The sequence below is a fragment of the Lemur catta genome, chromosome 12, assembly GCF_020740605.2.
Source record: "Lemur catta isolate mLemCat1 chromosome 12, mLemCat1.pri, whole genome shotgun sequence".
Classification (NCBI taxonomy): domain Eukaryota; kingdom Metazoa; phylum Chordata; class Mammalia; order Primates; family Lemuridae; genus Lemur; species Lemur catta.
Genome location: NC_059139.1, coordinates 20,311,790 through 20,339,622, shown reverse-complemented (window position 1 = coordinate 20,339,622; position 27,833 = coordinate 20,311,790). Strand labels below are relative to the sequence as shown.

The 27,833-nt window shown below is 43.7% G+C and overlaps 1 protein-coding gene across 1 annotated transcript in view; it reads right to left on the bottom strand.

Annotated features, from left to right (window-relative positions):
* LOC123648488 (PDZ domain-containing protein 2-like) overlaps positions 1-27,833 on the bottom strand; it is a 190,788-nt gene that overhangs the window by 73,761 nt on the left and 89,194 nt on the right. The window contains exons 2-5 of the mRNA XM_045566330.1: positions 18,875-19,349; positions 9,614-9,756; positions 6,417-6,549; positions 1,112-1,267 (exon numbers count right to left, since the gene is read on the bottom strand). Of these exons, the coding sequence (XP_045422286.1) occupies positions 1,112-1,267; positions 6,417-6,549; positions 9,614-9,756; positions 18,875-19,303 (861 nt within the window). The 5' untranslated portion in view covers positions 19,304-19,349. The remainder of the gene's footprint in view (positions 1-1,111; positions 1,268-6,416; positions 6,550-9,613; positions 9,757-18,874; positions 19,350-27,833) is intronic.

Below are 27,833 nucleotides of genomic sequence, written 5' to 3'. Positions count from 1 at the left end.
TCCACAGGCTGGAGTCAGGCTGGGTAGCTGCTAGCACAAGATGTCTGGCTAGAAAAGATCAGAGTGCCGGAGAGGAGCTGGAGCTGAGACGTCTGCTGGTTGGACAGCCGCATCATTCAGGGAAAACAAGGGGCAGAGGATAACTGCTCTGCCAACACGGAGCACAGAGTTCTTTAACAGCCATCTTTCAGAAAATTGTTATAATAAATATTAAAGCCTACACAACCTGCACAACTGTACTTGGTGGCTCTGGATCTCTAGGAGACAAAAGGAAAGAGGAAAAGCAACCTTTTTTTCTCAAAGTAATGTAGCATATTATGGTAAATATGACATGCATTTTTTGTCTTCTAAGGCCTTATTATAAGCAAAACTATTTTTCCAGCACTCACCCGCTGCTGCCTAGGTTCAGTGGCGGTGGGAAAGGCTAAGGGGTTCCAGACGGCAGAAAGAAGGTGCCCTCTCCATAGCTGTTTGGATAGGGAACAAGGGCTAACAATAGTGCACTAAAAATGATCCATCTTTCAGATCTGGGACACAAAGAGGGTACCACAGAGCCACACGGCAACCAGTTAACCAAAAGCTCTCTGGCTGTGTGTGTGCCGGGCAGCACGAGGGCAGACCACGAGGTTCCTGTTTCAGGAAGAGCCAGGAGCCATGCGGGAGTCCTGGTGTGACGCACCTTGGAAGACATATTCCACACAACTTTGCCTGAGTGGTGTTTGTGTTATTTTAACATTTCATTTTCAACTAGGAGTCTCTCAGTCTAAGTTTAAAGTCACTTATAGTATTTTTCAAACACACTATCAAGATGTACCAACAAAATCCTTGTATATATTATAAGGCATCCTGGAAATTGATATACACACAGAACTCAATACCCAGTTGCTTTCTTATCTTGTTTACAGTTTCAATTTTTTTTCTTAAAAGCATCACTAACACAGATTTCTTTTCCAGAAGATTCTGAGAAAACCATAAATAGAATGTGCTGTGGTCCTCTCCCATCCCGGTCTCTAACATACTATCTCGAGCATTTATCCTCTGATCTTGGCACTCACGTCTCCAAGTAAACATGAGTCCAGCAGACAGCCTGGGATCCCGGAGGCACACTTACTGCTCCCCGGAGGGAAGACGAGCTGGTTCCTACGTCCTCTTCTCCGTCTGGCTCCTGGTCCTCGTTGTCGGTCCAAGAGGACACGTCCTCTATGGAGCTGGTCAGCTCAGGCAAACTCTTAGATGTTAGCCTGAGGAGGTCCTCTGCAGAGCTTTCCTGTGGGGACACAATTAAAGGCCCATCATGAACTGTGCCATGGCACCAGCCAGTTCTTGAAGCCAACCTGGCAGTGTCAGGCTACGTGCTCCCAGTCCAAACACCATATGGTCTCTGCATTGGCAAGGTTACCTCAAATGTCAACGGTGTGGGCCCGACGTAAACACAAACCATTTTTTTTCCCCTTAAGAATATGTGGTTCTTAGGTCACTGTTTCTTTGGGTAATTCAAGCTCCCCAAACTTAAGATCCTTCAACAGCCTCCCCGTCTTGCTTTCAGGATACAATCTAAACTCTCTCACTGGCAGGCCAGCATCTTAGAGATCTAGCCTTTGCCAACCTCTCCGAACTCAGCCCCCTCCAACCTACACCCTCCATTCAAGTCCTGTTGCCGTCCAAACCCTCTGGGCTCTCCTTTGCCCACTGCCTTTTCCATCAGCAGCAGCTTATTCTGCTGAGATCAGCCTTGTTTCATGACAGAGGTCTTGCTGGGCAAAGCTTAAGCATCCTGTCCTTCTGAAGGCCCTCCTGGGTCATCTCAGGAGGCATTCCATTTGCCCTCCCTTTCTTCTCTAATGTCCTTGACCATTGCTTTTATCTCCTTGCAGTGACTTGTGTATCTCCCCTGCTTGTCTGAAAGTTCCTCCAACTTACCACCATTTCTACTCCCTGTGTCCCCAGGCCTAGCCCAGAGTCCAAATATCCTTGTGTCTCCCCTCTCCCACTATCATATGCTTATTAGAAGGAGATTAGGTTGTTTGTTGAATCAAAATGCCAAAGTGGAGACTGATAATGTCTTTTCAATGAAAGTGGCCTTTGATCAACTTTTAAAAGTCAACAAAAATACATGCAGTCAGACTCCATTTAGATTAGACTGTAAAGGGGGCTTCATTAATACAGCCCTTTGTTCTTCTGTACAATTAAGGCCAGAGTAGGTTGTGGGGTGCAGGTGAGACCATTTAGACCTCCTGACAGTCCCAGCTGGGAAATGCCACAGCGCATGAGGCCAGGGGCCAGGGGCGAGGCAGGGGCTCAGGGCTGTAGAGCTGATCCACGGTCAGCAAAAAGAGAAATCAGTTTTCTCTTCATTCTCCCACATCAGCCACTTCTACAAGGAGGGAAACACACAGAAAGTTTTAATCGTCATGTTGCTTGAGGATAGAAAAGTGGACAAAAAAACCCGACCCATCTTAAACAACACATGTTACTAAATATTAGTGGGTTGGCATCCAATGACAGTGACGTTTGTTACTAGTTGGACGCTGGTTTCACCTTCAAGGTACCTGAAAGATAACTCATTTTAGGCCAGTAATTGTGAATGGTGTCCTGTTAGTCCTTACCTAAGGAAAGGAAGAAAGGGTTATTAAACATAAAAGTGAGTTCAGTCCTCTTCTGTGATGTCAACTCTGCTAGACTATTAACAGAAAAAGAGTTGAAAAAAAAACCCCAAAGATTTCAACTGGTGAGTAAATTGCACAGCAGCTACAGTATAGACTACTCCATGGTCATTATAAATGGTGCTGTAGCAATGGACTTCCTGATGTGGAAAGATTCTTACAGTATGCTTGCTACTCAGTGAAAAAGCAGGTTAAAATAGCATGTAGTAACCATGATATTAGCAACGTATGTAACAATAAACTAGATGTAATGCTACGTGATAACCATGAAGGCAGGCATTACTCTGGTGCGCGCTAGGACTGGCTGCACTGCTTGGGACCTTTATAATCTCGTGCAATCTCCCTAACATCCTCATGAGGTAGTTGCTGATTCTCATTGTAGAGATACGAAAACTAAGATTTAGGGAGATGTAACAGGTTGCTGAGGACACACAACTTTTAAAGGGCTGTGCTGGCACTGAGGGACCACCACCAGGGGTGTACTCTTTCTCCTTGTGTTTGATTCCATCTAAAAGAAAACATGTGTGCATGCTGCACAGTTAATAGTACTGTGTATTACAAAAATGTTATCTTCTTTTTCAACCCTGTGTATTTTTGGGGGGTTGTCTACATTAGATATAATAAATACATACTACTTGTTAATAAAAACCAAGAGTGGAGAAAAAAAAGTAAGCAAAAAGCTTTGTCTTGCTTCTAGGAATAGAAAAACTAACTTGGATATTCTGAGTTCATTCATTCAACAAAAACTTTCGAAGCGCCTACTACATAAGTAAACAACATACTTGTGTGGAAACATGGGACATCTCTCTGCAAGAAAGTAATGGCTCTAGTTCCACAACGATGCCTTAAAGGTTGTGACAAGATGACTATTATCTAGGACAACAAAATTTACATTTTTATCATTCTTCATATTCAGCAACTCAGAAGCTCCCTCCACCCTTCCAAATACGAAGGCAACAATAAAACCTGTGGACTATTTGCTTTGTTGGATAAAGAAGAGGAAAAGATGTCAGACGCCTAAAGATTGATGCTTCGTTTTTACCCTACATGGATAAGCACCCCGGCTGGTGTAGATTTAGTTCAGGGAAAAGCACAGTGCTGTAGCAGCTTCCTGCCTGGCTGGAAATGGAGCATGGTGGGCGAAGTGAAAGGTGTCGCTGCTCTGAGGTCGGGTCAGCTTCAGGACCACAGCTCGGTAGGGATGCCCAAGAGCCACGGACTGAGAACTTGAGGGGACACCCATTCTTTGGTTCCAGGTTGCTGCTAGCCCCATAAGGACCCCAGGCAAGGGTACCTAAAAGTCAAAGCCTTTAGCAGGTACACATCATCTTTGTCTAATACCGCCGGCTCTGGTGTCCTTCACATCTCATTTGCATAGCGGGCAGCCTGGTGCAGACGCACGACCTGCGGAGTCCAGCGGACGCAGGATGAAACCTGCTTCTGATGCCTGCTGCTGGGTGACCTCGGGGCAGGTAAGCAACCACTCGCATTTTAATTCCATTCTTTGAATAAAAAGAGCTAATACCTGTCTCAGGGGATTTTTAAAGAATTAAATGAGGTAATTGGTTAAAAAAGCACGTGGGCACCTGACTGGTACATGTCGTGTCCTTTCTTCCATTAAGTCAGTGTGTGACCGGGGAGCAGCCACCATCCAGGACCTGGTTTTCCAAGTCCTGTGTATGCCCCTCAATCATTCGCTTTTTTGTTTTTATTTTGTTTTTTTTTTTGTGTGTATGTTTGTGGATAATGGCTTTACATAGAAAGCTTGTCCCCTTCACCATCTTCCAAACTAGCAGGAGGAAGAAGTCAGCATAGAAAGGAAGGCTGGGTGGCACACAGTATCGTTCCTGCGCAGAGCCCGCGTTCTTCAGCCACAGACTGTGGGGACGTGGGCTGTGCAAACAAAACGAGCGTTCTCTGCCAACACGTGCCTGTGTGTGTGTAGGACCCGATGACGCTTTCACGCTCCTGATGCAGCTGGCCAACAGAGGCGTTTGTTTCTCCTCCTCTTGCAGCATCCCCTCCTTGCGGAATTCACCAGCTGACAGAGCAAATCCCGGGGCTTGCCCTCCTTCCCATGCCTCGTGAGGGGACGCAGACGGCTCACAGGCGGACACTCTGGGTGAAGATGGGTATGGCGCTCGCGGGACTCAGGAGAAGTCCCCAGGGAGTCCCTTGGTATCTCTGGGAGGGGTGGAAAGGACCAATGAACGGAAAATGGCTCAACGCCTGCCTCCAGGGACTCAGGCGGCCACTCCTCCTGCTGACTCTGCAGGAGAAATATTCTGTAATATTCTTCCTGGAGGCCTGAGAGTCTAGGTCAAGGGTTTAGGGTAAAAGGTATAAAGAGAGGAAAGCAGATTTTTCAGATAGCTCAAAATGTTCTTCTAATCTCCAAAATCTGGCAACAGTTCCTGCAATCTGAGAGGGAAAATATATAAAAACCTACAGACGTCGGGTTCAAAACAGCAGGGACAATGACAAAGAATCTCCCATACCGGCAAGAGTGTCACACTGCGAAAGGCTAAGACTGGTGTGGCCTCACCCTAAGCCTTCGAGACCAGGATTGGAACGAAGCCTTCACTAGCCCCTCGGTCACACGGACTCTTTCCTAGTGTCCTCAATAGCGCAAGACAACAGCTCAGACACAAGAGAGGACCACGCCTCCTCCTCACCACAGCTGTCCTTTAAGAAAGCAGATGCTGGGGCCCAGAACACGGGCTCTGTGTTAACACACTCTGGGGGTGAGGGTGAAAGAAGCCCCCGCCTGGGGCCTTTGGACCTTGTGAAGGGAGAACCGTGAAGAAGAGGCAGCCGCGAGACAGGGGACGGACATGGGGCTGGGTGCTAAGGGCCTGGGTCCTGGCACTACTGATGGCACGGTGGCCTCTGCCAGAAGTAGCTGGCCATGGAGGCTCTGCTTCACTCTCTCATTTATAAAACTGTGGAGAAAGAAAGGCAGGATGGTAGCTGGACAGGCAGGATGGTGGCTGGACAGGCAGGATTCACCAGGCTTCCTCCAGCCCCAGCGCTCAGGACCCGGGGCCTACCTGTGCAGCCCCTCCCCCCCTGCCCCCGCCTGTCCTGCTGTCTAGACTTCCACATCTCCTCTCAGTTTCTCCTGGGACCACTGCTGCTCTCTCCACATTGTCCTCCCTTCCACCCTACCATTCTTACTTCTCCCTAGTCCTATTATTTCTTCTCTAACCCCTAACATAGATCTATAAAAACTCTTAAAGGGGCCAGGCAAGTGGCTCACACCTGTAATCCCAGCACTTTGGGAGACCAAGGAGGGAGGATTGCTTGAGGCCAGGAGTCCAAGACCAGTCTGGGCAACACAGGGAGACCTGTCTCTACAAAAAATTTAAAAAGTAGCTGGGCGTGGTGGTGCACACCTGTAGTCCTAGCTACACGGGAGGTAGAGGCGAAAGGATTGCTTGAGCCCAGGGGTTCAAGGCTGCAGTCAGTTATGATAGCATCACTGCACACTAGCCTATGCAACAGAGTGAGATCCTGTCTCTTAAAAAAACAAAACAAAACAAAACAAAACTCTTAAAGGAAAGCAATTTAAATGCACTTTGCCTAAATAAAGGCCTCTGTATGGCCTTGCCCTGTAGAATCGAGGCTGTTTAAATGGCCCAAGGTAAGTGTGCAAGCGCACACACATCTGTGTGTGGCATGGGGGTGGGGGCCTCAAATCCAAATTCACCACCACCTTTACGAATATCAAAACACAAAACAAAAACGACCTACCTTGCTGGCTACCACCAGCTGCACCATCCCAGTAGCTGAGCGCAGAATGGCCACAGCTTCCTCGTGGGACAGCCCGACCAGTAAGTGACCATTGATCACCAGCAGCTCATCTCCTAAGGACAATCTGCCATCCCTGAGGAAATGGAGATGGGAAAAAAATCCCTTGTCAAGACATTCTGGGCCCGAGAAGGGACATTTTCCTGGAGCTAGGGAGGTCATGAGAAGGGACAGATAAAATCGGGCTAAAGAGGAAGCAGTGACAACCAGAGACAGTTTGGGATGGGACTGCTTTATCCTTTGTGTCCAGACTCCCACTATAGGAGTGAAAGGCCCATGATTTCAGGTGGTGGCTTAGTAACAAGCATGTTCTTATGTTACCACCATATCCAGCATCGGTGACAGTCAAACTCCCATCCAGCTGGAGGTGGTGACAAAGAAACCAAGGCTCCCAGGTTTTTGGAGAGTCAAGTCATTGTTTTATTAATCCTACCTGCCATCCTGCCCGATGACCGAGTCATCAGCACAGGGCCGAGCCATGAGCTAAGCTCAGATAGGGCAAAGGCAGCCTGAGCCCACGAGCAATCCTTTCCTAACCCACTGCTTCCTTCCCAGGTGACATGACCCTGACCAGATCTCCTCTGGGGCACCTGTTATTCATGCTACCCTGCATGTGTATGTACCCCCAACACAGTTACAGGACCTTGAGGATAAAGTCCCTTGGTACCTTTGGCATCCTTGGGTCCCTACAGTCAAGCTTTGTAAGCAGACTGATAAATTAAAAAAAACAAAACAAAACAATTAAACTACCTAATTTGCTACTGCTGTAGGTACCAGACCTGGACTACAAACATGGTTGCACATTTTCTTTTTCTTCATTTCTCTTAAATTCAATTATGGCTGATTCTGAGCTTCCTTCCCACTGGACTGGCAGGAGAGTCAGCCATCAGTGGGACTGTCCCCACCAGGGTGGGTCAGGGCTCTGGGTGGTACCTGTGCCAGAGCACTGGGTCCCTTCAATCATGGCGGGTCAACAGTCCTGTGGGTTCCAACAGAGCCTCCAGTGGTCTGGTCTCCCATAATCCCAAAGAAGCCAGAGATTGCTAAATATGGGATAGGAATCTGGGGAAGTGGAGGGACCCTGATCCTAGGGTTCCATCATACCTTGTAAGGGCTTCGTATCAGCACCCAGAGTGCTGCCATGGAACCCATGCCTGTCTCCAACATGCCACGCTTCACCAACTCGGTCTCTCCCCGATCTATAGACTCTTTCCCTTACCTTCTTTCAATGAATCAACTCCTTTCTCTCCTTCCATCCTTATCTCTGCCTTCCTACCTTCAACAGCTTCTCTCTTATTTTCTCTTTCCTCTAGGGCATGCATCATCATCTTTTCTATGAATTTAGGTTTTCTTTTTCTTTTTTCAAAAATTCTACCACAGGTTTCTCAGAATGAATTTAGGTCTTAACCGATAACAGAGACACCAGAGACTTCTGAAAGCCTCTGCTTCCTGTCCTTTGAAAATCTCTGAAACAGAAAAACGCTAAGGACCCCACTAATTGCTTGGAATGGTGAGAGAAGGAAGATGTTCCTCATGGGAGGAGAGGGATTCAGGAATAAAGAATCCAGTGGTTCTGGCCAGTGTCCCTGGGTTTACCTCTCCACACCACCACCAAAACGATCCCCATCCCTCTTTCTATTTCCCCCTGTAATTGCATTTCTCTCATCTCTCTATTAACTAGAATGCCCCCTCTTGTGACTCATATACCCCAGAGGCCAAGAGACACACACACAACTGGCTGAGAATGACAAACAAAGTGATGAGACCCACTAGAAATGTCTCAGATGGAAAACGGACAAGAACAGTTCTATGTAAGCTTGTCTCTGGGCACAGGAACTTCCTAATTGCCAACTTGCCAAACCCAGACAAGAACCTAAGACCTATGATTAATGAGAAAATAGCTACTTGACAGGAGTTCCTTAAAGCATATATCATTTGGGAAGTTTAATAATGCTCTTCTAAGTAAAAACCACGTAAGGTCCTAATCCTTCAATAATTACTACCATCCAGATAACTGACAATTGCAGTTAATCCTATCTCTACTTTAGTTATCAGCATCCTAAAGACTTCGGGAGCTTGTGCCCTAGTCCCCTTGGTTTTCCATTCTTCAGACTAAACATCTCCAGCTCCTTCAACTATACCTCATAAGACAAGCATTTCAATCTCCTGTCAATCTTGGCCAATACTGGTCTGGTTTGCCATATCCTCCTTAGAATCAGGGTACCCAGGCTGAACACCAAATTCTGGACTAGAAAAAAGATGATCACCTCCTTCCACCAGTGAAACTCTCCCTTTTTACACCTATTCTATGTGTGTGTGTGTGTGTGTGTGTGTGTGTGTGTGCGTGTGTGCGCGCGCGTGCAACATACGTACATGCCTCACTGTGCCTTGGAAATAGTAGACACCCTATGTATGTAGAAGCAATTAGCTAGCAGGCAAGAGCATGCCTGACATTTTGGGATAGTTACATCCTTCATACTCCAAATAAACAATGGTTTTTACACATACTCTAGGTAAACACTCTCCCTCTTCCTACTTCAGACCATTATGCAAATTAAAAAAGTTTTGAAGTATGAATTGCTTTCAGATCACAAGGAGAAAAATTCACATTCACTTTCCCTTCTACATCTGCATGACGTGTCTCTCAGCGTGTGTGAAATGCTGATAGACCTGGCAAGTGAAGCTCCAGTTCATGAACTGTGGTCACACTTAAAACCCATCACTCTCCCCAATTATCAGTCAAGTCTTAATGGGAGTTAAGATGTCAGGATTGTGGTGTTCTATTCAGCAGCATATTCTCAGTAAGTAACTCCGTGTTGACTTAGTGCCAGCATCCCAAAAGGTAGAATATGTTATAGTCACTTGAAACTAAAACTAGACTAGAAAGAGATCCAATCTCTCTTTCATGGTTTGGAAGATCCTGGAATATCTTCTGCAATTAGCCACTTCCTGTGCTCAGAGATGTGTTTAATTAGAACCGCATTTAATTAGAACTGCCCCCACCTGGTTTCCTTCTGGGCTCCACCATAATCGTTATGAACTTTAATTACCAGGGCTTTGGCCAAGTGGAAGAACACTAGCACCCAGGGAAGGGGAGGGGAGGACAGGAGGCAGAGAGACGGGGAGAGTTATCTAGTCACCTGTGAGCGGCACCTCCTTCCTTCACTTGAGTGACAACGATAGCGTGAGGTGAGCGCTTTGATCCTCGGCCTCCACTAACCTGAATTCCCAGCCCATCCGATTCTTTGAGCAGCTCCATCTTCCATATCCGGCCAACTTCCTCCTTGGAAGAAAAAGTGAGCACACCGTGAAGGATAGTGACAGACACGCAACACTAACACGGGAGAGCGGAGCTGTCATGTCAGGCCGAATGTCCATCACTTGTCAACAGACATCACAGAAGAAAAAAAATTCAGTGGATTGGAACAAAGTCTCTGGCTGGCAGTACTGTCCGATAGAACCTTCTGCGATAACAGAAATGTCCTATATTTGTGCCATCCAATATAGAGCCACTGGCCACAGGTGGCTGTTGAGTGCTTGAAATGTGGCTAGTGGCAACAAGGAACTGAATTTTTAATTTCACTGAAATCTAATGAAATTCAAATAGCCATCTGGGGCTAGCAGCTATCATACCGGACAGCACAGCAAGCATGATTACTGAATTTCCTGACTGGGGTCCTAGTAGGTGAAAGCTTATTCAGCCTGAAACTCAGATGTCACTGTGCATGTAAACACTGGCTGTGTCTGGGTTCCTTTTACTTCTGCACAAGTAGCAATTAATAAAGGAAGATGAAAGGGCGATAGCTCAGGTTTGGCGCCAGGAGACTTCAACCTAGTTTGAACCCAGGTCTGTCATTTATAACTTACAAAAGTCACTTCACCTAATGCCCTAAAATCTCAGCCTCCTTGCCTCTAAAGTGGGAATAATCATTAATACTTTCAGGTTGGTTAAGATTAAATGAGGTATTTATGGAAACAAGCTGTAGCAAGATAACAACTAGTAGATACATAATAAATGTTGATGATAGTAACCATATACTACTTATATATACATATATATGCACATAAATGTTAAAACAACATCACATTGAATTGAATCTCAAACTTCCTTAAAACATACAAATGAAACCTTTGGTAGGAGAAACCAAAACAGAAAATTGATAAATTTGATATCGATTGCTACAGACACATGCTCTTTAAATATGTTAAAAAATGCTTCTAATGCTATCAAAACCTACTCTTTTAAAAAAAAATCTAATAAATGTCTCTAAGCCATCTGATTGCTGGTAGCCTTTCTGCTTTGGTTCATCCTCTACTCTTCTTCCTATTTCCCTCCAAGGACACAAACATATGCTCACTGCAAAATTGTTGAGCTCTCTCAGTTACTCAGCTATTCAGAGAAATGAAAGCAAAACCTTCAAAAGTGATTTATTTTGCAATCTTACTTTAGGCTCACCCCTGTAGTTCTTTCTTTTTAGCCCTAGATATATAGGCATGGGTCATAATACATTCCTCAACATATAAAACAAAATCCATCTGCTTTTAACATCCATCATGAAAGTCCAATGGAACCTTTAAGGTCCAACATGGACAAAGCCATCATCCCCCTAGAAATAGGCAACCTGCCCATTCCAGCTGCTTGCAAAGGAGGAAGAATGTGAAGCATTTAGAAAATCTGAATTACACACTGTCAGAAACTAAAATGAAACTTTATGTAATAGTAAAAAAACCAGATGTTGAACAGTCACTGATGTGCAGCAATAGGAATGTCTGGGGAAATTATTACCAGACAGAGACCTGTTGGATCCTATACTTTCTTTAGCGTAGCGCTGCTTGGTGGGGCACCACCATTCCACGAAGTGGTGCCAACCGTCTCCTCCATCTGCTGACCACAGACAAATGGAGCCTGTCTGGCCAAACGTAACTTCAGAAGTCACTGGCTTACCACAGTAGTTCATGAACTTGTCAGCGATCCCTATTTCATCCAATCATCTCACTTTAGACTCCACAGTTTTTGGTTTGCTGCCTCTGACCTCTGGAACACCTTTCTCTTCCCCATTCAGAAACATCCTCCCTGGCCTTCAAAGTCTCTCATTGCTCTACTACTTCCAAAAAGCCATCCTTGAGAATCAGTGTGACTGCCAAGGTGGCAGCTTTCAACGCTTCCACTACATGAGACCCTAACAGATACCATCAGAAAGAACAAATTCAGGAATGTGCCATTAGCTGTTGTCCTGGCTTGCTGGGCCCCCAACACCAGCACCAGGACAGCCCTGTGGCTGCCTCCCTGTACCTCCCAATGCAATTGAGGGCAGGATGGTGGCTTGTTTTTTTCCATGGAAAATATGCCATGGTTCCCAGAGTCTAGAAGAGGAGAGATAGTGTTTCTCCCTCCCCTAGCACAGACAAGCTGTGGACCTCTTTCCAAGAGCAACATAGCATTATTATCGGTTTCAGCCCAAATTGGTAGAAACCTATCCACCCCATTATAGCTTACACTATCGTTCTTTTCCCCCTTTCCCCCTCCTCTTTGTTAAACAGAACACGTAAGTATGGTTAACAGAGAGTCTGACAATAGTAGATACATAGCTTTCTAATTTCAAATGCTTTTAGAAGTGGGACTTGTGACAAGACACATGCAAAACTATTCTCATGGGGATGGAATAATGGCTTGAATGTATACTCTGACAGGAGAGGTAGAGACAGTTTTCACCAGGAGCACTTGCACACCCACTCCACACACCTGCCAGCCCAATACACACAGTTAGTTAAAAACAGACAAAACATGTATCTAATAAAAATGGCTTCAGAGGGTAGAAATGACCAATCTGTAATATAGCCCCTCAACTACACTAGTCAAGAAATGGATCTTCTCTTTCTCTTTTATCCCATAACATGATTTTTTTATAACTGAAAGTAGAAACTATAAGAGGAGTGTGTTCAAATAAATTGATGGAAGTTTCCTTGGGCTTGGAATTTCTTGATCAGCTAATGAAGGAGTTCAGACGAATATAAAGGAAGACACGAGCAGCAAAGGCAAATGTTATCAGTTTCAATTGTACAACTGTCAGTACTAAATTGAGCTACCTATAGTTAAAGCAATGCTCAGTCAGAAACGAAATCAGTGTCTAACATGTATTAAGCCAAAAACCAACAGGCCAACTTAAATGTAACAATATTAAGGATATTTCCAACTGCCACCACACAATTCCACCTGGGTATCTGATACACTTCAGTAAGGTCCAAACTGGACTCCCCCCTCCCCTCCCAACTCCCGGTTTTCCCATCTCAGTGGGAACAGCACCGTCATCCACTCGTGTTAAAGATGATTCGCAATCCAAAAACCCACGGTTATCTTTGATTCCTATTTCATCTCCCAAATCCAAAGCATGGGCAAGGTCTGTAGACTCTACATCCAAAATAACTCCACATCCATCGACTTCTGCTCATCCCCGATCCCCTCCCCTAAGGCACCAGGATCTTTAGCTTGGGTGACCACAATAGCCTCCTGTCAGGTCTCCCTTTTTATTCCTCATCTCCTACAATCCATTATTCTCCATTAGACATCCAGGGCAGACATTTAAGGAACACACGTCATGATGAACTCAGCTTAAGCCCTCCAATGGCTCCCCACTGGCCTGAGAATAAGGTCCCAACTCCGTGTTGGCCATGAACCTGTGTAATCTGCCCTGCCCACATCTACTGAATCACCTGCTAGTGTTTGGTCTCTGCTCCTGGAACACTATTGCTCCTGCTTTAGGGCCGCTTTTGCTGGTTCTTCCCCGGGGAACATTCAGCCCCCAGATCCTGCAGGGCTGCCCTTTCCTGACACCCAGTCCTCAGCTCAAACACTGCCTCTTCATGAGCTCTTCCTTCTGCGACACCCAATGTCAGCTAGGCCCCTGGCCATGACACTGCCCAGCCACCTTTCACTGCACTCTGTTTTATTTCATTTATAGCACTTGTCACCATGTGATATTGTGACTCATTTATTAGCTTATCTACTGTTTGTGGCCCCTCATATGCTATACATGCCATGGGACAGGAACTTTGTCCATCTTGTTTACCAACAGGTTCTCCGGAACAGTGCCTGGCACATGATAATGACATAGCGTAAGTACCACCAGAATTAACAAATATAGAATGTTTATCCACTAATATTGTGGTTCTTTGACAGCCACTGAGACTGATGGTAAGAGCCTTGCGCAGATGGGAGACCTGAATGTTTGCCAGTGTTCAACGTGTGGCCCCCAGTGCAGGTGTAGAGACCGAGTTCTGCAACAAGCCCTGTCTAGACAGATGGTTTGGGCATTTGTTTCCTTTTACATTGCCTTAAAGGGCAACAGGACTTTGTCAGACTACTGAGAAAAAGCCAAACTATGAAAAATTAGATGCTATGGACTTCCGTACTAATGTTGTCAGAGCATTACCCTAAACTGTAAACTGCCAATTACTGTGTGAGTTCACACGTGCCTCTCTTCACTGAAGCCAATGAAGGGACTGCATTTATCTAACAAAACAGGGGCTGTGCGTTAAAGGCAGCTGTCTCATAGCATTTAAAGGATCTCATCTCTGCTGGAACCCAAAATAAAATTTTACAATAGCATCTTTGCCCCAAATGTTGGAAGCCACGTAATCCAATTAGAATCTCACCACAGTAAATGCTCTGGCTCCTGTTGCAAGCCCGTTCTGAGACCGTTTGCTTACTCCTTCTTATTTAGAATAATTAGTGAAATGAAGAAATATATGATTGTAATGTCAGAGCTGACAGTCCCCTGGTCATCAGACCAAAATGCTCAGTTTATAGATGAGAAAACAGAAGCCCAGAGAAAGGCCATGGCAGCTTGAAGGCCACAGGGCTGGGGATAGAAGAGCAGGGACTGGAACTTGGTGTCCCCTCTCCCAGGCCTGGTGCTCTTGGGTGGCTTCATTAGTAAGTATCTACAGAGCACCTACAGGTAACAAGGCTCTGAGCTAGGACTGGTGACAGAGAGACAAAAAAGGCCCTGCCCTTAAAGTCTCCTGGGGACACAGCAAGCCAAATGGTAACTGGATCATGTGGGGTTTGAGCTCTGATGAAGACAAGCAGCAGGAACTACAGGAGCCCAGAGAAGAGACATCTAACAATGCAGCAGGTGGCAGGAATGTCACACAGGCCTCCTAGAAGAGGGTGTCTTGGTGCTTAGTCCTCTAGGAAGGGTAGATGCTAAGCTACAAAGGAAAGGGGAGAAGAAACCGGGTGGTGAGAGCAGCATCCACAAAGGCTCAGAGGCAAGAATGAGCATGGCCTTGAGAAAACCTGCAGCAAGTTCAGCCCAAATCGGAGAGGAAGAAAGCCATGAAACACTGGGCATCTTGGATAGCTTCAGGACAGGGGCTAGTGGCCAGAAAGATCAAGCCATGAGCAGCTTGGAACTTCCAGCCTCATCTCCAGCCTGCAGGGCGGAGAGAAGAGCTGGAGTTTGAGTTAATAATCAGTCATGAATAAAGCATGAAGTCTCCATAAAAATCTCTAAAGTATGGGAATACATCTACACGCCAGGAGGGTGATACACCCCCCCAACTCCACAGGCACTCTTCTGGACCTTGCCCTATGAGCCCCTTCATCTTTATTCTTTGTCATAGAATACACTGGTAAAGCCAGAAAAAGAAAAAAAAAGAACGCAGTGAGAGATAGAGGGAGAAAGTTAAGCGGGGATCAGATAATGAAGGGCCTCAAATGACACGCCAAGGTGTTTGTATGTTCCACTGAAGGCAAAGTGGACATACCCAAAGGGTTTAAGCTACAGCACAAGCATGTGTATATATGCGTGTGCACACGATGTGCGTGAATGTGCATGTGGATTTGTGAGTGATGAGATTTGGTCTTTAGAAAGGTCCTCTGCTTGCAGTGGGGACAGTGGACCAATGGGACGGGAGTGGCACTATGAGATAGGTAGGGAAGTACCATGACAGCCCAGGAAAGAAGCAAAAGCAGCCTGGCCCTGACCTGAAGCTGTAGGAGTAGAGAAAAGAGGTGGGCTGAGCTGAGAGATCTCAAAGGGAACTGGAGTTGACAGGACTTGGTGATTGACTGGACATGGAGTCAGAAAGATGGCAGCATTTCAGTTGACTCCACAATGACCAATTGTCCCGGTTTGCCTGGGATGAAGGGTTTCCCAGGATTTTCAGTGAGAAACCAGGGAAAGTTCTGGACAAATCAGGATGGTTGGTTACTGCAGTGGAATCTCATCAAACTTCTTGCTTGGGGAACTTGGTGGATGGCGAGACCTGGAACACTGGAGTGGTGGGAAAGGGATGCATTGAGTTTTAGGCATGATCTGAAATATCCCAGATGGAGACATCCTGCAGGCACTTGGTATAAAGCTCGGGGGCTCAGGACAGAAGTGAAGGCTCACATGCACTTAGGAGATGTTACGATGTAGGATAAGTTCACCCAGTAACCATGGGGGCTTCCTAGAAGAGGAATTATCCTAGAAGAGGATTTCTTTATGCTGCCTCTGATGCAACATCAGGGCCCACCCAGCAGATGTGCTGGATATGACTCTCCTTGCACGTTTTCCATCCTTTCCTGCAGATTCAGATCTGGGACAGCCTTCATGAGGTCTCTGCTGAACCACTTACAGAGAAGACTTATGGAAAAGGTCTGGTACAGTACAGGGTAGATGATAATTACTAGGCTAAGACCACAAATGTACCTATAGACATACACATGCCAGTCATGAATAAACTTGTCTGCCTGGCAAATGGTAGCATTTTTTCTTCTTTGTTAAGTCATTATGTTTTGTTGTATTCATTTTCAACATGCGGCATTACAAAAATACACATTTTATATAAAAAGACTTGCAAAAACCCTCACCTTGGATGAGTAATGACCTTTGCTAGAAAGGTAATAGGGAACTCTGAACTCACGTCTAAAATAGTTTATCTATGTCCTAAGAGTGTCTTATGTTTTAGAGGATGAATCCAACTTTCATATTTTTAAAAATTAGTCTGCTTGTATATATGTGTCATTATTTGTTAATATTTTATAGAAACATTCCATTTTTTAAAAGAAATATTTGTTAAAAGGGAATCTGTTTCTTATTGTTCCATTAAGGGAGAACAGAATAGAAAAACAAAGACTGATGATTTATTTTAACATAATATTTTCTTAGAACAAATCACAGTCTATGAAAAAGAAGTACCTGACAAACAAAAATGGTCTGAATGATCATATTATAAGCTTTTTCTGTAATTTATTAGGTCTTTGCAGATATATTAAATCATTAATAAAGCAGAAACGGAACAACACTGACATGTTTAATCTGCCATTATTCAATGAAATGGAATTTTTCCCCCAAAGGCTTAAGAGGTAAATAGCTAATTTCTGTTCTTCTGGAAATTCCATTTTAGCATGACCCTGGGCCCAACTATGCTGGAGTAAAAATAAAAATCCACTCTAGTCCAACAACCTCAGCAACCTTTGTGGGAAGGTCTATTGGTTCCAATTTGGGTGCCACCAGGATGTGAGAGGGTGCCGTGCGGATCTGCTTCTTGCCAAGTCTATCAATCCCAGGCAAATGCATCTAATAAAGGTGCTTTGGGGGCTGAAAAAGGTGCTAAAATATTCATGCCTGAGAAAATGTGTGGTCCATTCTCACCAAGACAAAATGTATGACCCAGGGCCAATAATCAGAATATGGATTATAAATAGTTATGTAGAATGCTAATTCCAGATGGCAAGTCTCTCCTTTGTATAGGTGTGGCTTTACAAAACAATGCCCCAAAGGCAGGAGAGTATGGTTTGGTTTTTCACTTTTTCATTTATACCTTATTGGACATTTGACCTTGAGCACAAAAACAGACAAAGGAACTCTGGTATGGGTAATCTATAGATAGACTAATCCAGAAATTCAATTTTAATTAATTCAATTATTAATTGAATTTAAGTATTACTTTTAATTAAGATGAGCAGAGGATGAGTACTCTTAACACTTTGGGGTTTTTTTCTTTTAAAATTATCCCAAATTGTTTCCCCTGTGTCCTAGGTCAAATAAAAGCCTGTTCTTTGGCCTGTATGTGAAATTCAACCTCCTTTGGTGCCTTAAACCATCAAAATGATTAAGGGAGCCAATATCCCCAACCTAATTTTTTTCACCTTAGGCTTTCTGTGTATTCATAATCTCATCACTAGGGAAGAAATCGTATCAAGAAGTATCATTAACTGATAAGGAACACATTATAATATTTTATTGCCCTTAATTTGGAAGGGGTGTACATTATAATCTTTTTTTGTCCTTAATCTTTCTTGTGGGAGACCCATACAATTTGGAAGAAAATCATTGATAGAAACAACAAAATTTTTCCTCACTTGTTTACACATTGCATTTATACATGTCTCCTCTGTGTAAGGCTTTATGAAGCTCCCTCAGCTTCCCAAATGAAGGAACATGCTCCCTTCAAGAGAGGATTTATTTTGACTCTTTTCAACCCATCATACCGATTGGCTGCAATTGCAGAAATATGCATGAAATAGCCTTACCAGAAATTATATTGACTCCCAGGGCACCATTTCTTAGCATACAAAGCAGAACCTGATACTTCTACGCCCATTTTCCACCTTTCCAACTTTCTCTTTCATCCCTAGAGGGTGTCTCCTGAGTCAGAGAGGAAAGCAATCGCACCCACTCAGGATGTTATTGCTTCACTGGGAGCCCCTAGGGATTTCCAACAAGAGGATTCTTGGAATGAACAAGTTTACCCGAAAGAAATGTAACTCTCATATGATAGAATGTTAGTTATAAAGGGCAAGACAATTTGAGGCTAGAAGCTCATCTATTACCATTCAGAACATACCTAAAGGCAAAGTAGATATGGTAAGACCAACCTTGACCATCACGACTGGATATCATAGTATCGGAGATTTCTGTGAAGCTTCCAAACTTCACTGGAATTGACAATGTAATAATGTGATCCCATGAAAATGTCACTTGTTTTGAACTGCTAAAAATAAAAGCAGATGCTTCCCTGAATGTTAAGATATGTTTCCTGTGTCATATTGAGGCTTGGATGTTTGTGCTATCAACTGCCATCAGGAATTCTTGGCCTTGAAGTAGCAATTCCACTGGTGACAGCAGTGATAAATAATGATGCATCTAAGTACTTTATCTGGGCCTCATAGACTCAAATTTTAGCACAGAAGGCTTGAATTTTCCACTTATGATCACTCGACTAGCTCTTTATTTAAGTAGGACCAAATGACTTGAGTTTTTTTGTTGCTGTCTTCTGATCATTTATCTTAATGAAGTTATTGGCTTCTACAATGCAAGGTCATCTTAGATGTATTTTCTAAACTTTAAAAGCAACTTCAAGCAATATTTCTTTTAAAAGTCAGGTTCTACAATCAAACCAAACCTTACCCGTGCCAGGCAGTCACTTGACTGGAAGTCCGTCTTCCCACCTTTTGAGAAGCGGCGTTTGTCATTGCTTGTGGTCAGAGGAGCATCTGTCTTTGGAATTCCATGCTCTGTCCCTCTGGCCACTTCTGACCTCTCTAGATGGGGTCCATTCTCTAGCTGAAAGGCATGCCCATTTCCAAGTTCAGGGTCTGGGCCGTTCTCCAGCTCAGTGCTGGGGTCACTGGCAAACTCACAGCCAGCGTTGCCCTTGGATTCTTCAGGGGCCTTGTTGGTAGGAGGCCTGGAAATGACCGCAAACTTTCTCGTTCTTTTCCCCTTTTTCGCAGTTTGGTCACCCAGTTCCAAGGAAGGTGTCTCTCCTGGTTCAGAGCTGTTGCTACTGTTGCCATTATAAGTAGAATGGGCTTTGTGCTTAAAGCGACGCAGCATGATCAGGTAGATAAAGCCGCCATTCCAGCACTGCTCAGCCAGGTAACTGCAACAGACAGAGAGGTGCTGGTTAGAACCTCAAACACCCTTCCTGGACAGCACAGGGAGCGAGGCACCCACGTGACTAAATGTCTGGCTGACGGACTGAGGTCCAAAGCTTCCTGAAGAGGCTCAACACTCAATTCATTCTTTTAATCTACGTAATTATTGATGCTAAAAATTACCCCCAAATCCCCCAAACAAACAAAAAAAACCCCATGAACCAGAAATTACTAATTTAAGTACCAAAGGATCAGGAATTAAGAGAAGGATTTTTTCTAGGAACAGAGCCAATCCTAACATATTATTAAAAAATAAAATTCTTCTCCACGCCTTCAACAATTTCTTGCATTGGAATTATACTAGACTCCCATCCACATTGTTCTGATGGAATAATACTACAAGTCCCCAGGGCAAAGAATGGATAAAATGGATTGGGAGAAATGTAAAGTTCTGCTCTTAGGATCAAACAGTCAACTGCACAACAACAGGAGCCTCTGCCTCACAGCAGTTAAAGTGAACAAAGATACTTAGTGGGGGTGGGAGGTGTTTGTTGGTGTTAAAACATAGCCAGCTAAGCAGGTGCTGGCAACCAGCATACGCTGCGGTGAATGAACATCAGGCTCACTTCTTGGTAGCAGTCCTAGTCTGGGTTGTTCATAGCACGCATGGAGTGTCATTTCCCGTCTGGGCAGCTCATTAAGAGGAACACTGAGAAAGTGGAAAATACACAGACATAGGGAGACCAGGACAAGAAGGCTGTTGGGTTCCTGGTTGACATGGTTTCTTTGTCAACCAGGAGCAGTCGGAGGAATAAGGGACACTCAGCATGGAGAAGACATGACCAGGGTCAGCTGCCTTTTCATGTATTTGTGGCTGGCAAATATTTAGAAGCAGGAAATGATATAAATGTATGTGAAGGGTGACACACAGTAACCACTCCAGATCTTAAAGAACAAGAAGAAAATAGAACATCAAATGAAATGAGTAATTAGTGGTATTCAGGACCAGATCATCAAAGCTTCAGCAAAGAAAACACTTGCCCAAAGTCAGGAAACCGGCCTGGGCTGGACCCTCCACTCAGGCTACCCGAGATAAAGGAGCACAAATCCTTGAGGAACCCAGGGAAATGCCTTCACCACTGGAATCTTGCCACATTCTACATGTCACTAGTTCCCAAGCAGAGAGTGTCAACAAGCAAATCCTCCACAAATGAGACCTGCTTCCGGTCTTCTCCCCCATAAAGAGAAGGCCTGGGGCTACATGCAATGCTACCTCTAAGGAAATGAGGACTGCATGTAAACACATTAAGCTGTTGTTCCCTGATCCTGTCATCAGGGAAATCAGGCCTGAGAGCTGGGGCAGCCATTAGGAGGGAAGGAGCCCATGTCATAAAACTCCTCTCATCTCATAATGAGCTTTCATTTAGACAGCAGGTGGTGGGAGGGGAAGGAGAGGGAACCAGGTGTTTGAAACACATTAAATTCTGACTCAGAGGCATGTATTCCCCATACCTAATGGTCAGGTTAAATGCAATGACAGTGAATGTCTAACTAAAAAGAATAATTCTGAATTTTTGCCATGGAGCAAAGTGAACAAGAGAGAAGGGTACTCAAATATCACCCAAGCTTATAATAAAAAACTTTCTTTTGGCTGGTCACAGTGGCTCACGCCTGTAATCCTAGCACTCTGGGAGGCTGAGACCGGAGAATCACTTGAGCTCAGGAGTTTGAGACCAGCCTGAGCAAGAGCGAGACTGTCTCTACTAAAAATAAAAAAATTAGCCAGGCGTGGTGGCGCGTGCTTGTAGTCCCAACTACTCAGGAGGCTGAGGCAGGAGGATCACTTGAGCCCAGGAGTTTGAGGTTGCTATGAGCTAGGCTGATGTCACAGCACTCTACTCAGGGCAACAGAGTAAGACTTTGTCTGAAAAAAAAAAAAAAACAACAAAAAAAACTTTCTTTGATCATGGTAGTGAACTTACACATACAAAAACAAGGTAGATAAAAGCTACCATACAGACCCCAGGCCATTCGGTGCATGCAGAGGGATGAAGAGGCATGAGACCATCTACTGGAGTCTAGAAAATGAAAATTAAACCTGGGTCTCAGCACAATTTTTCTACAGTGTTTAGATTTCATTTTTTTCCATACTAGAAAAATTCATGTAAAGGTATAAAATCCTAAGACTAGGTATGCAGGTTGTAAGGTTTTCCTCACTATCTGAAAATAATACACAGGTTCAGATGTTATGAAAACCATCTGAGTACAGGGTAGTAAAAACAGGACCAGACAGAGCTGAACACCCAAGTCCTCCTTCTGGCTTTGGCACAACCCTGTAAAACAATGGCAATTATACCAAATTTCCATGGACTGATAAATGGATAAATTGCTGCTGTATATCCATATAATGGAATATTATTTGGCAATAAAAAGTAACGTATTATATGCTACAACATGGGTGAAACTTGGAAATACCATGCAAAGTGAAAGAAGCCAGATCACAAAGGCCACATATGATTCCATTCACACGACATGTCCAGAAGAGGGTTAAGTGGTTGTCAGGGGCTGGGGACGAGGGGGATTGGGACTAAGTGCTAAGTGGTGCAGGGTTTTAAGGGGATGATTGAAATGGTCTGCAATTAGATAGTAGTAACAGTTGCACAAATAGAGCATATACTAAAACTCACTGAATTGCACACTTTAATACATTAACTGCCTGTGAGTTGTATTTATGCTGGTTTTGAGTCCCGGGCCTTGTGAAGCGTGTGTAACTCACGTCTCTTCACCTTGGGAGCCGCGTGTACTATTTTTCAAGCTGCATATAGCTCACGCACAGAAAATAAAGAAAACAATTTTTTCATTACATTAGAAAGGACAGTTTTGTTTTCAAAGCTTTTTATCTATTTTTGTAATAAAACACCGTGGCCCCAAGGAAAGTTGTTTTTTTCTTTTCTTGTGTGGCAGACAATGTGTTAAAATGGTGAGTTTTATGTTACATAGATTACATCTCAATGAAAAAAAATAGCAAACATAATAATACGGGGCAAGTTTTGAGTTCATTCCTTCAGTAGGTGCTCTATAGACACCATTTCCCTAAGTGCTGTCTTAACAGAAGCAGAAACTGGCAGCTCAGACATATTAATCAGTTTGCCCACGTTTCACGTAGCTACTAAGTGGTAGATTCAAGTCTATCTGATTCCAAAGCTCATACTGCGCCCACTGTGCAATTCTACTCTTGCAATCGTTAAACTAATATGCTTTAGTTTCCTCATCTGTAAAGTGAGGGTGTTAAAATGGATCATCTCTCAGTCGCTTTCACATTCTAATAATTGTGAACACTTGTTTCCCCGGAAGAGTTCCGGGCATAAGGAGAGCAAGCCATCCCAACAGGATTAATCCAATGCAGAGACAAAACATGAACCTGGAAAAACAAACATTCATTTTATATCCAAGTTGTCCCAGATCTCCTGGACATTTACCATTAACCCAAAAGAGATTTAGCCTGGAGAGGCAATTCATTTAAAATTGCTTTTGGGCACCCACCTTTCATACTAAAGCTCTGAGCAACTTGATGGGTTGTATGTACAGACCATTTTTTTGGTACCAAAAAGGCTAGGCCACTGATTCAGAGTACAAGATCCGAAATATCTTTCCTCTCCACACTCTCATGGAAGCTCCAAGAAGCTTGGAAGGGGCCTGTGACCCAGAGTATTTTACTACTTCTGCAGGGTCCACACTGTGCAAAATGACAAAGCCAAGAAGAGTTTATCTTTGTTCAGCACTATCTCACTGTCCTCTCCTGGCTTCCTAGCAATAAATAAGACCCTGACACTTTAAAGGAACTGTATGACAGGTTATTTTATTCCTTCCTGGACACTGAATTTTCTAAGGTCACCCCGAAGACAAAGTGTAATGAATAAATCATGGACACTATAGCAAGCTGGTGAGAGACTTTAGGTAGGGGGTAATTTTCTTACAATTCTTCAAATCACCTTGAATGTGGTGCTCCCACATCCCCTATCCATCTATGTTTAAACGATTTACCTAACTTTTCCAACACCTTCTGGCTAATTCATACATCCAAGTCCCTTTTTCTGTTCAGTAGGATTCTTCTCAGCATTAGAATCTTTACACTAAACTCCAAAGTCAGTATTTGAGAAAGAGGAAATGGAAGACAATCACTGAGTTAGAAAAATAGAAGGCTTTCTCTTCAGAAACAGGTGTGATTAGTCTTTCAGAAGCTTCTCCATCACATAATTTTTTGATTTTTCTTGCAAATTTGAGATTTTCCTGGCACATAAAGTGGTTACTTCAATTAAAATTTGACTTTGACCTTCCCAGGAGGACCTTAAGGGAAGTGAGGAAAGAGCAGCATATCCAGAAAGGAGGCTCTGTGTTCTAGCCTAGTACTTTCCCACTGAAATCTGTGGGAGTTCTTCACTTGGCCTTTTCTGAAAACTTCACTTCTTCCTCCCTTCCCCACAAAAGGTGTCCTATCCGAAAGAGAGTTTTGAGCAACTCCTCTGTTCTTTGATGTTCTGCATAATTCTGGAGTCCAGGCTCTCCAAGGGTGGGAGGCCTGGGAAGGGGTTGGCAGGTGCAGTTGGGGGCTTGCAAAAAAGCAGGAGGGATAAAGTGGCCTGGAGTTGGAAGACCGGTAAAGACAGGGAAATAGCAGATGAGAAAGGGGCAAATACAGGGAGACGTCAGAAGCCAGAGGCACATATGATTTATCTATGTCCCAATTCTATCAAAAGAGGGCTTGAGGCAACTGTACAGTTTTGATATTTTGACTGTTTTGCCAAAAGCTTTGGAAGGAACAATTTCAAGATGCCTCTGAAAATAATCTTGGGCATTCAGCCATTGATTACTGATGCCTGGCACACAGTGGGAGCCCACAGGGGTGCTGCCAAGCTGAGCCTTGGGTGTACACGTGTGTGCAATTCAAAATAACTCGGATGGCCACCACTGAGCACTGGCCTGTGCACTACAATGCCATGACAACATCGTGTAGCTCAACACATCAGAGAATTCTGGAACTCAGACTTTTCACCCACGCAGACACTCCTACTTCATCTGAGTAGGTCAGGTCCCCAGTATGGACCGCAGGAGAATAAACACTGACTGTAAGAGGCTGTTTATAGATGAGTTATTATGACACGGTCTGAATTTTATGGAAAAGCACCAGCTGCTAACAGCCACCTTGTTTAACACACAGGACAAATGGAGATCAATTGTTCTTGCCCACAATTTTCTCTCCCCTAAGTAGTAATGGGAGGCCGAAAAGCTGTTTGTGGTCTTTTAAAAACCTACAAAGCCCAATTAACCCAGAGGGCTGTCTGAAGCTGTAAATCTATAGGTTCCCAGAGCACAACTGGTTGAGAGGAAGTGTTAAATATATACAGATTAATTTCCCAGTGAAGTCTTGGCTGGGAAACAGAAGGAGGCAAGTTTGGACAGCTCCGTACGAGGGGACAGGGCCCCAGACTGCCAAGAGCAGTCTCTCTCAGGTGTTGCCTCCCAGCGAACTTGAATTTGGAGCACACTTCTCACAGATTCCATAGCCCTCCCTAGAAAGAGTCAAACTGTTCTGGGGGGACTTTGAAAGTGGAATTTTTGGGGGCTGAATACTATATTGATAAGTGTGAGTGAAATTCTTGGTGTGTTCATGAGACCCTTTCTGAAGGTAATCCATCTACTTCTTTGCTAGTACAGTCAGAGAGAAATGGAGGAAGATGAGGTTCAGGTACAAGAGGCTTCGAAAATAAACGCATCTAGACTTAGGAGGAGATGTGACTACAACAGTGCATCCAACTGCCGGATGAAGGAGCAGCCTGAGGAAGCCACTGTCTGCTACTCCTCACACCTCCTCTACTGAGCATAAATGGCCAGGACTCAGCAACTCTCCCACCCACCCCTTATCTGGCATCTAGAGCAGGGAATACGGATAAAAGAATATGTTTTATTATAAAATGTGTACATTTAATTATCTTTATCATACAGTTTGGATTGGGAAAAAAATAGATTGGGAGACAAACGTTGACAGTGAAGATTTCATTAGGGTAAATATTTGAAAAAATTTTCCCTGACCTATGACACAGTATTAACCATTCAAACCCAAATCAAATGATCAAAGTCCAAAACTAGTTACCACCACATGGTTTAGCAGTGAAATTTAAATCATACCCATTTATATACCAGGACAGAGTTCATGTTGCCCTGAGGGAACTGGGGCTTAGGAGACCAGTGCAAACATGCTGATACTCTGGTTACTATTATCTCTGTGAGTAATGAACATTCTTTGTCTGTAACCTAGGAGTCTCATGTCTTCTGCCAATATCCACAAAACTGTGAGGCTAACTTGATATAGCTTACTAGCAGAATAAAATCATAGTTCTTGATATATAGCAGGATTATACACAGAATAATAATTCAGTTTGTAAATGGTCTTGTTCCCCAACATTTAACTTTTAAAAGAAGCTCAATGATACTTTATTTTTGACACCAATGACTAAGAAACATAAACCAATAGGCATCTTAAATCAATATTCAAAATAAAATTTTCTTTAAGGCAGAATCAAATAGAGGTAGAATTATACTAAGAAGAGTAAGAAAGAAGGTAAATATTTCACGCTACGATTCCACAACACCCTGATTAAACTCCGGGTGTCAGCCTCTAAGGCAGCAGCTACATTTATGTCCATCAGAATTAAGTGTACATCTTTCCACCCTTTCCCTGGTTAAATTGTATCTCTTGCAACCATTGGACCATCAGCTGCAATGTCCCTTCTGTGCTGAAACAGAACTGGCTTCCTTCTGTTTCCTGCTAAGAGCTTCTAGATATAAAGGAGTGGAAATGGGGTAACTACAGAAAACGGTGAATAAAAAGCAGCTAAATTATAGGATCAATGGAAAAAATATTTTGATTTCCATGCAGCAAGGTATCCCTCATTTTCACATCTTAAACTATCAAGATTAACTTAAATCCACAACCCTTACAGCAAAGTCTCTCTCATTAGGATGCATCATACATTTCAACTCCAATAAAGCTTAACATGAAGGAAATAGAAGCAAGGCCCTTTCTGTCCTAGAGCGGTAAGCTGACATGAAGATTCAGTTCCCTCAAAGGTTTTCATGTACCTCATTTCTGTATGAATCAATAAAAGTTTTTTAAAGCAATCACATGCCTGTTGGAAATAGGAATTCAGAAGCTAAATGAAGTAGAAAATACTTGATGAATAAAGAGAACTGATCTTATAAAACATGCTGCACAGATACTGGCCCTAAAAAGAGAATCTTTAGGCTTCTATTTGCAAGTGATTACATTTCTTTATGAAATTACTGTGAGTGGGTCAGGGTTTCTTGTACCTATGTAAAATCAGCCTGCAAGATTATACACAATCAAATTAGAACTCCAGCCACACAGCTTTGCCAGCTTACACTGATGATGCTGGTCCCATTTTTCCCAGGTGGGTGGGGACGACAGGGAGTACTGGTAAAGTCAGACTCTGCTGCACATGAATGAGTCAATCTCACCTCGCCAGGGAATCCAGGAGCATCAGAAGATGTACGTGGGAACTCATTTCACTTTTTCATGACACAATGCTGTTTTTTTATGTTTATAAAATTACTACTTGCTCATTACAAATTCACTCATTCATTCATCCATTCAACCAATACTTGTTGAATACCTACTATATGCCAGGCACTTTTCTAGGCATTTGGGGGTACAGAAGTGAACAAAGACTCCTGCCTTTGTGGAGCTTACAATCTAGTGGGGCCAGGCAGACAGTAAACAACACACCTATTACAGTAAGAGTCCAACTATCAAGTATGTTACAAGGTGACACATGCTATGGAAAATAGAAAACACTTAGCAGGATAAAGAGGCTCAAATATGCCAGGGGTTGGAAGAGTCAGGTTGAAGTGTGAAATTTTATTGTTAAGGTAGACCCATTAGGAAGAATGTAAGGTACCATCTTGGAGGCAGAGACCATACTCTTACTAGACATCAAAACCGCTGGCACTTTGATATTGGACTTCCCAGCCTCCAGAACTATGAGAAATAAATTTATGTTCTTATAAATCACCCAATCTGTGGTATTTTTGTTATAGCAGCATCAAAGGACTAACACAGTGTCTATGTGTTTGACTTGAGCAACTGTAAGAATGGAGATGCCATCACCTGAGGCTTTAGAACAGCTTTCTGGGGTTGGGGCTATCCCACCTATTCTGAATGCACAGATCTATTCTGTAGTTAAGTTCTGGGCACCTTGAGTTTGAGATGCTCATGTGGTTGCTGTGTGGCCAGCTGGATACTGCTCTGGAGGGAAAAATGCGGGAGGTGTCAGCATACTGATGGTAAAGTCTCCTGCAGATAAAGCCCTTTGGACGAACTTCATACATCAAAGTTCTTGCAGGATCATAAGCACACTCAGTACTTCTATATATACTGTTAGTCTTTCTTTTAGGAAGGTGGTAATGATTTA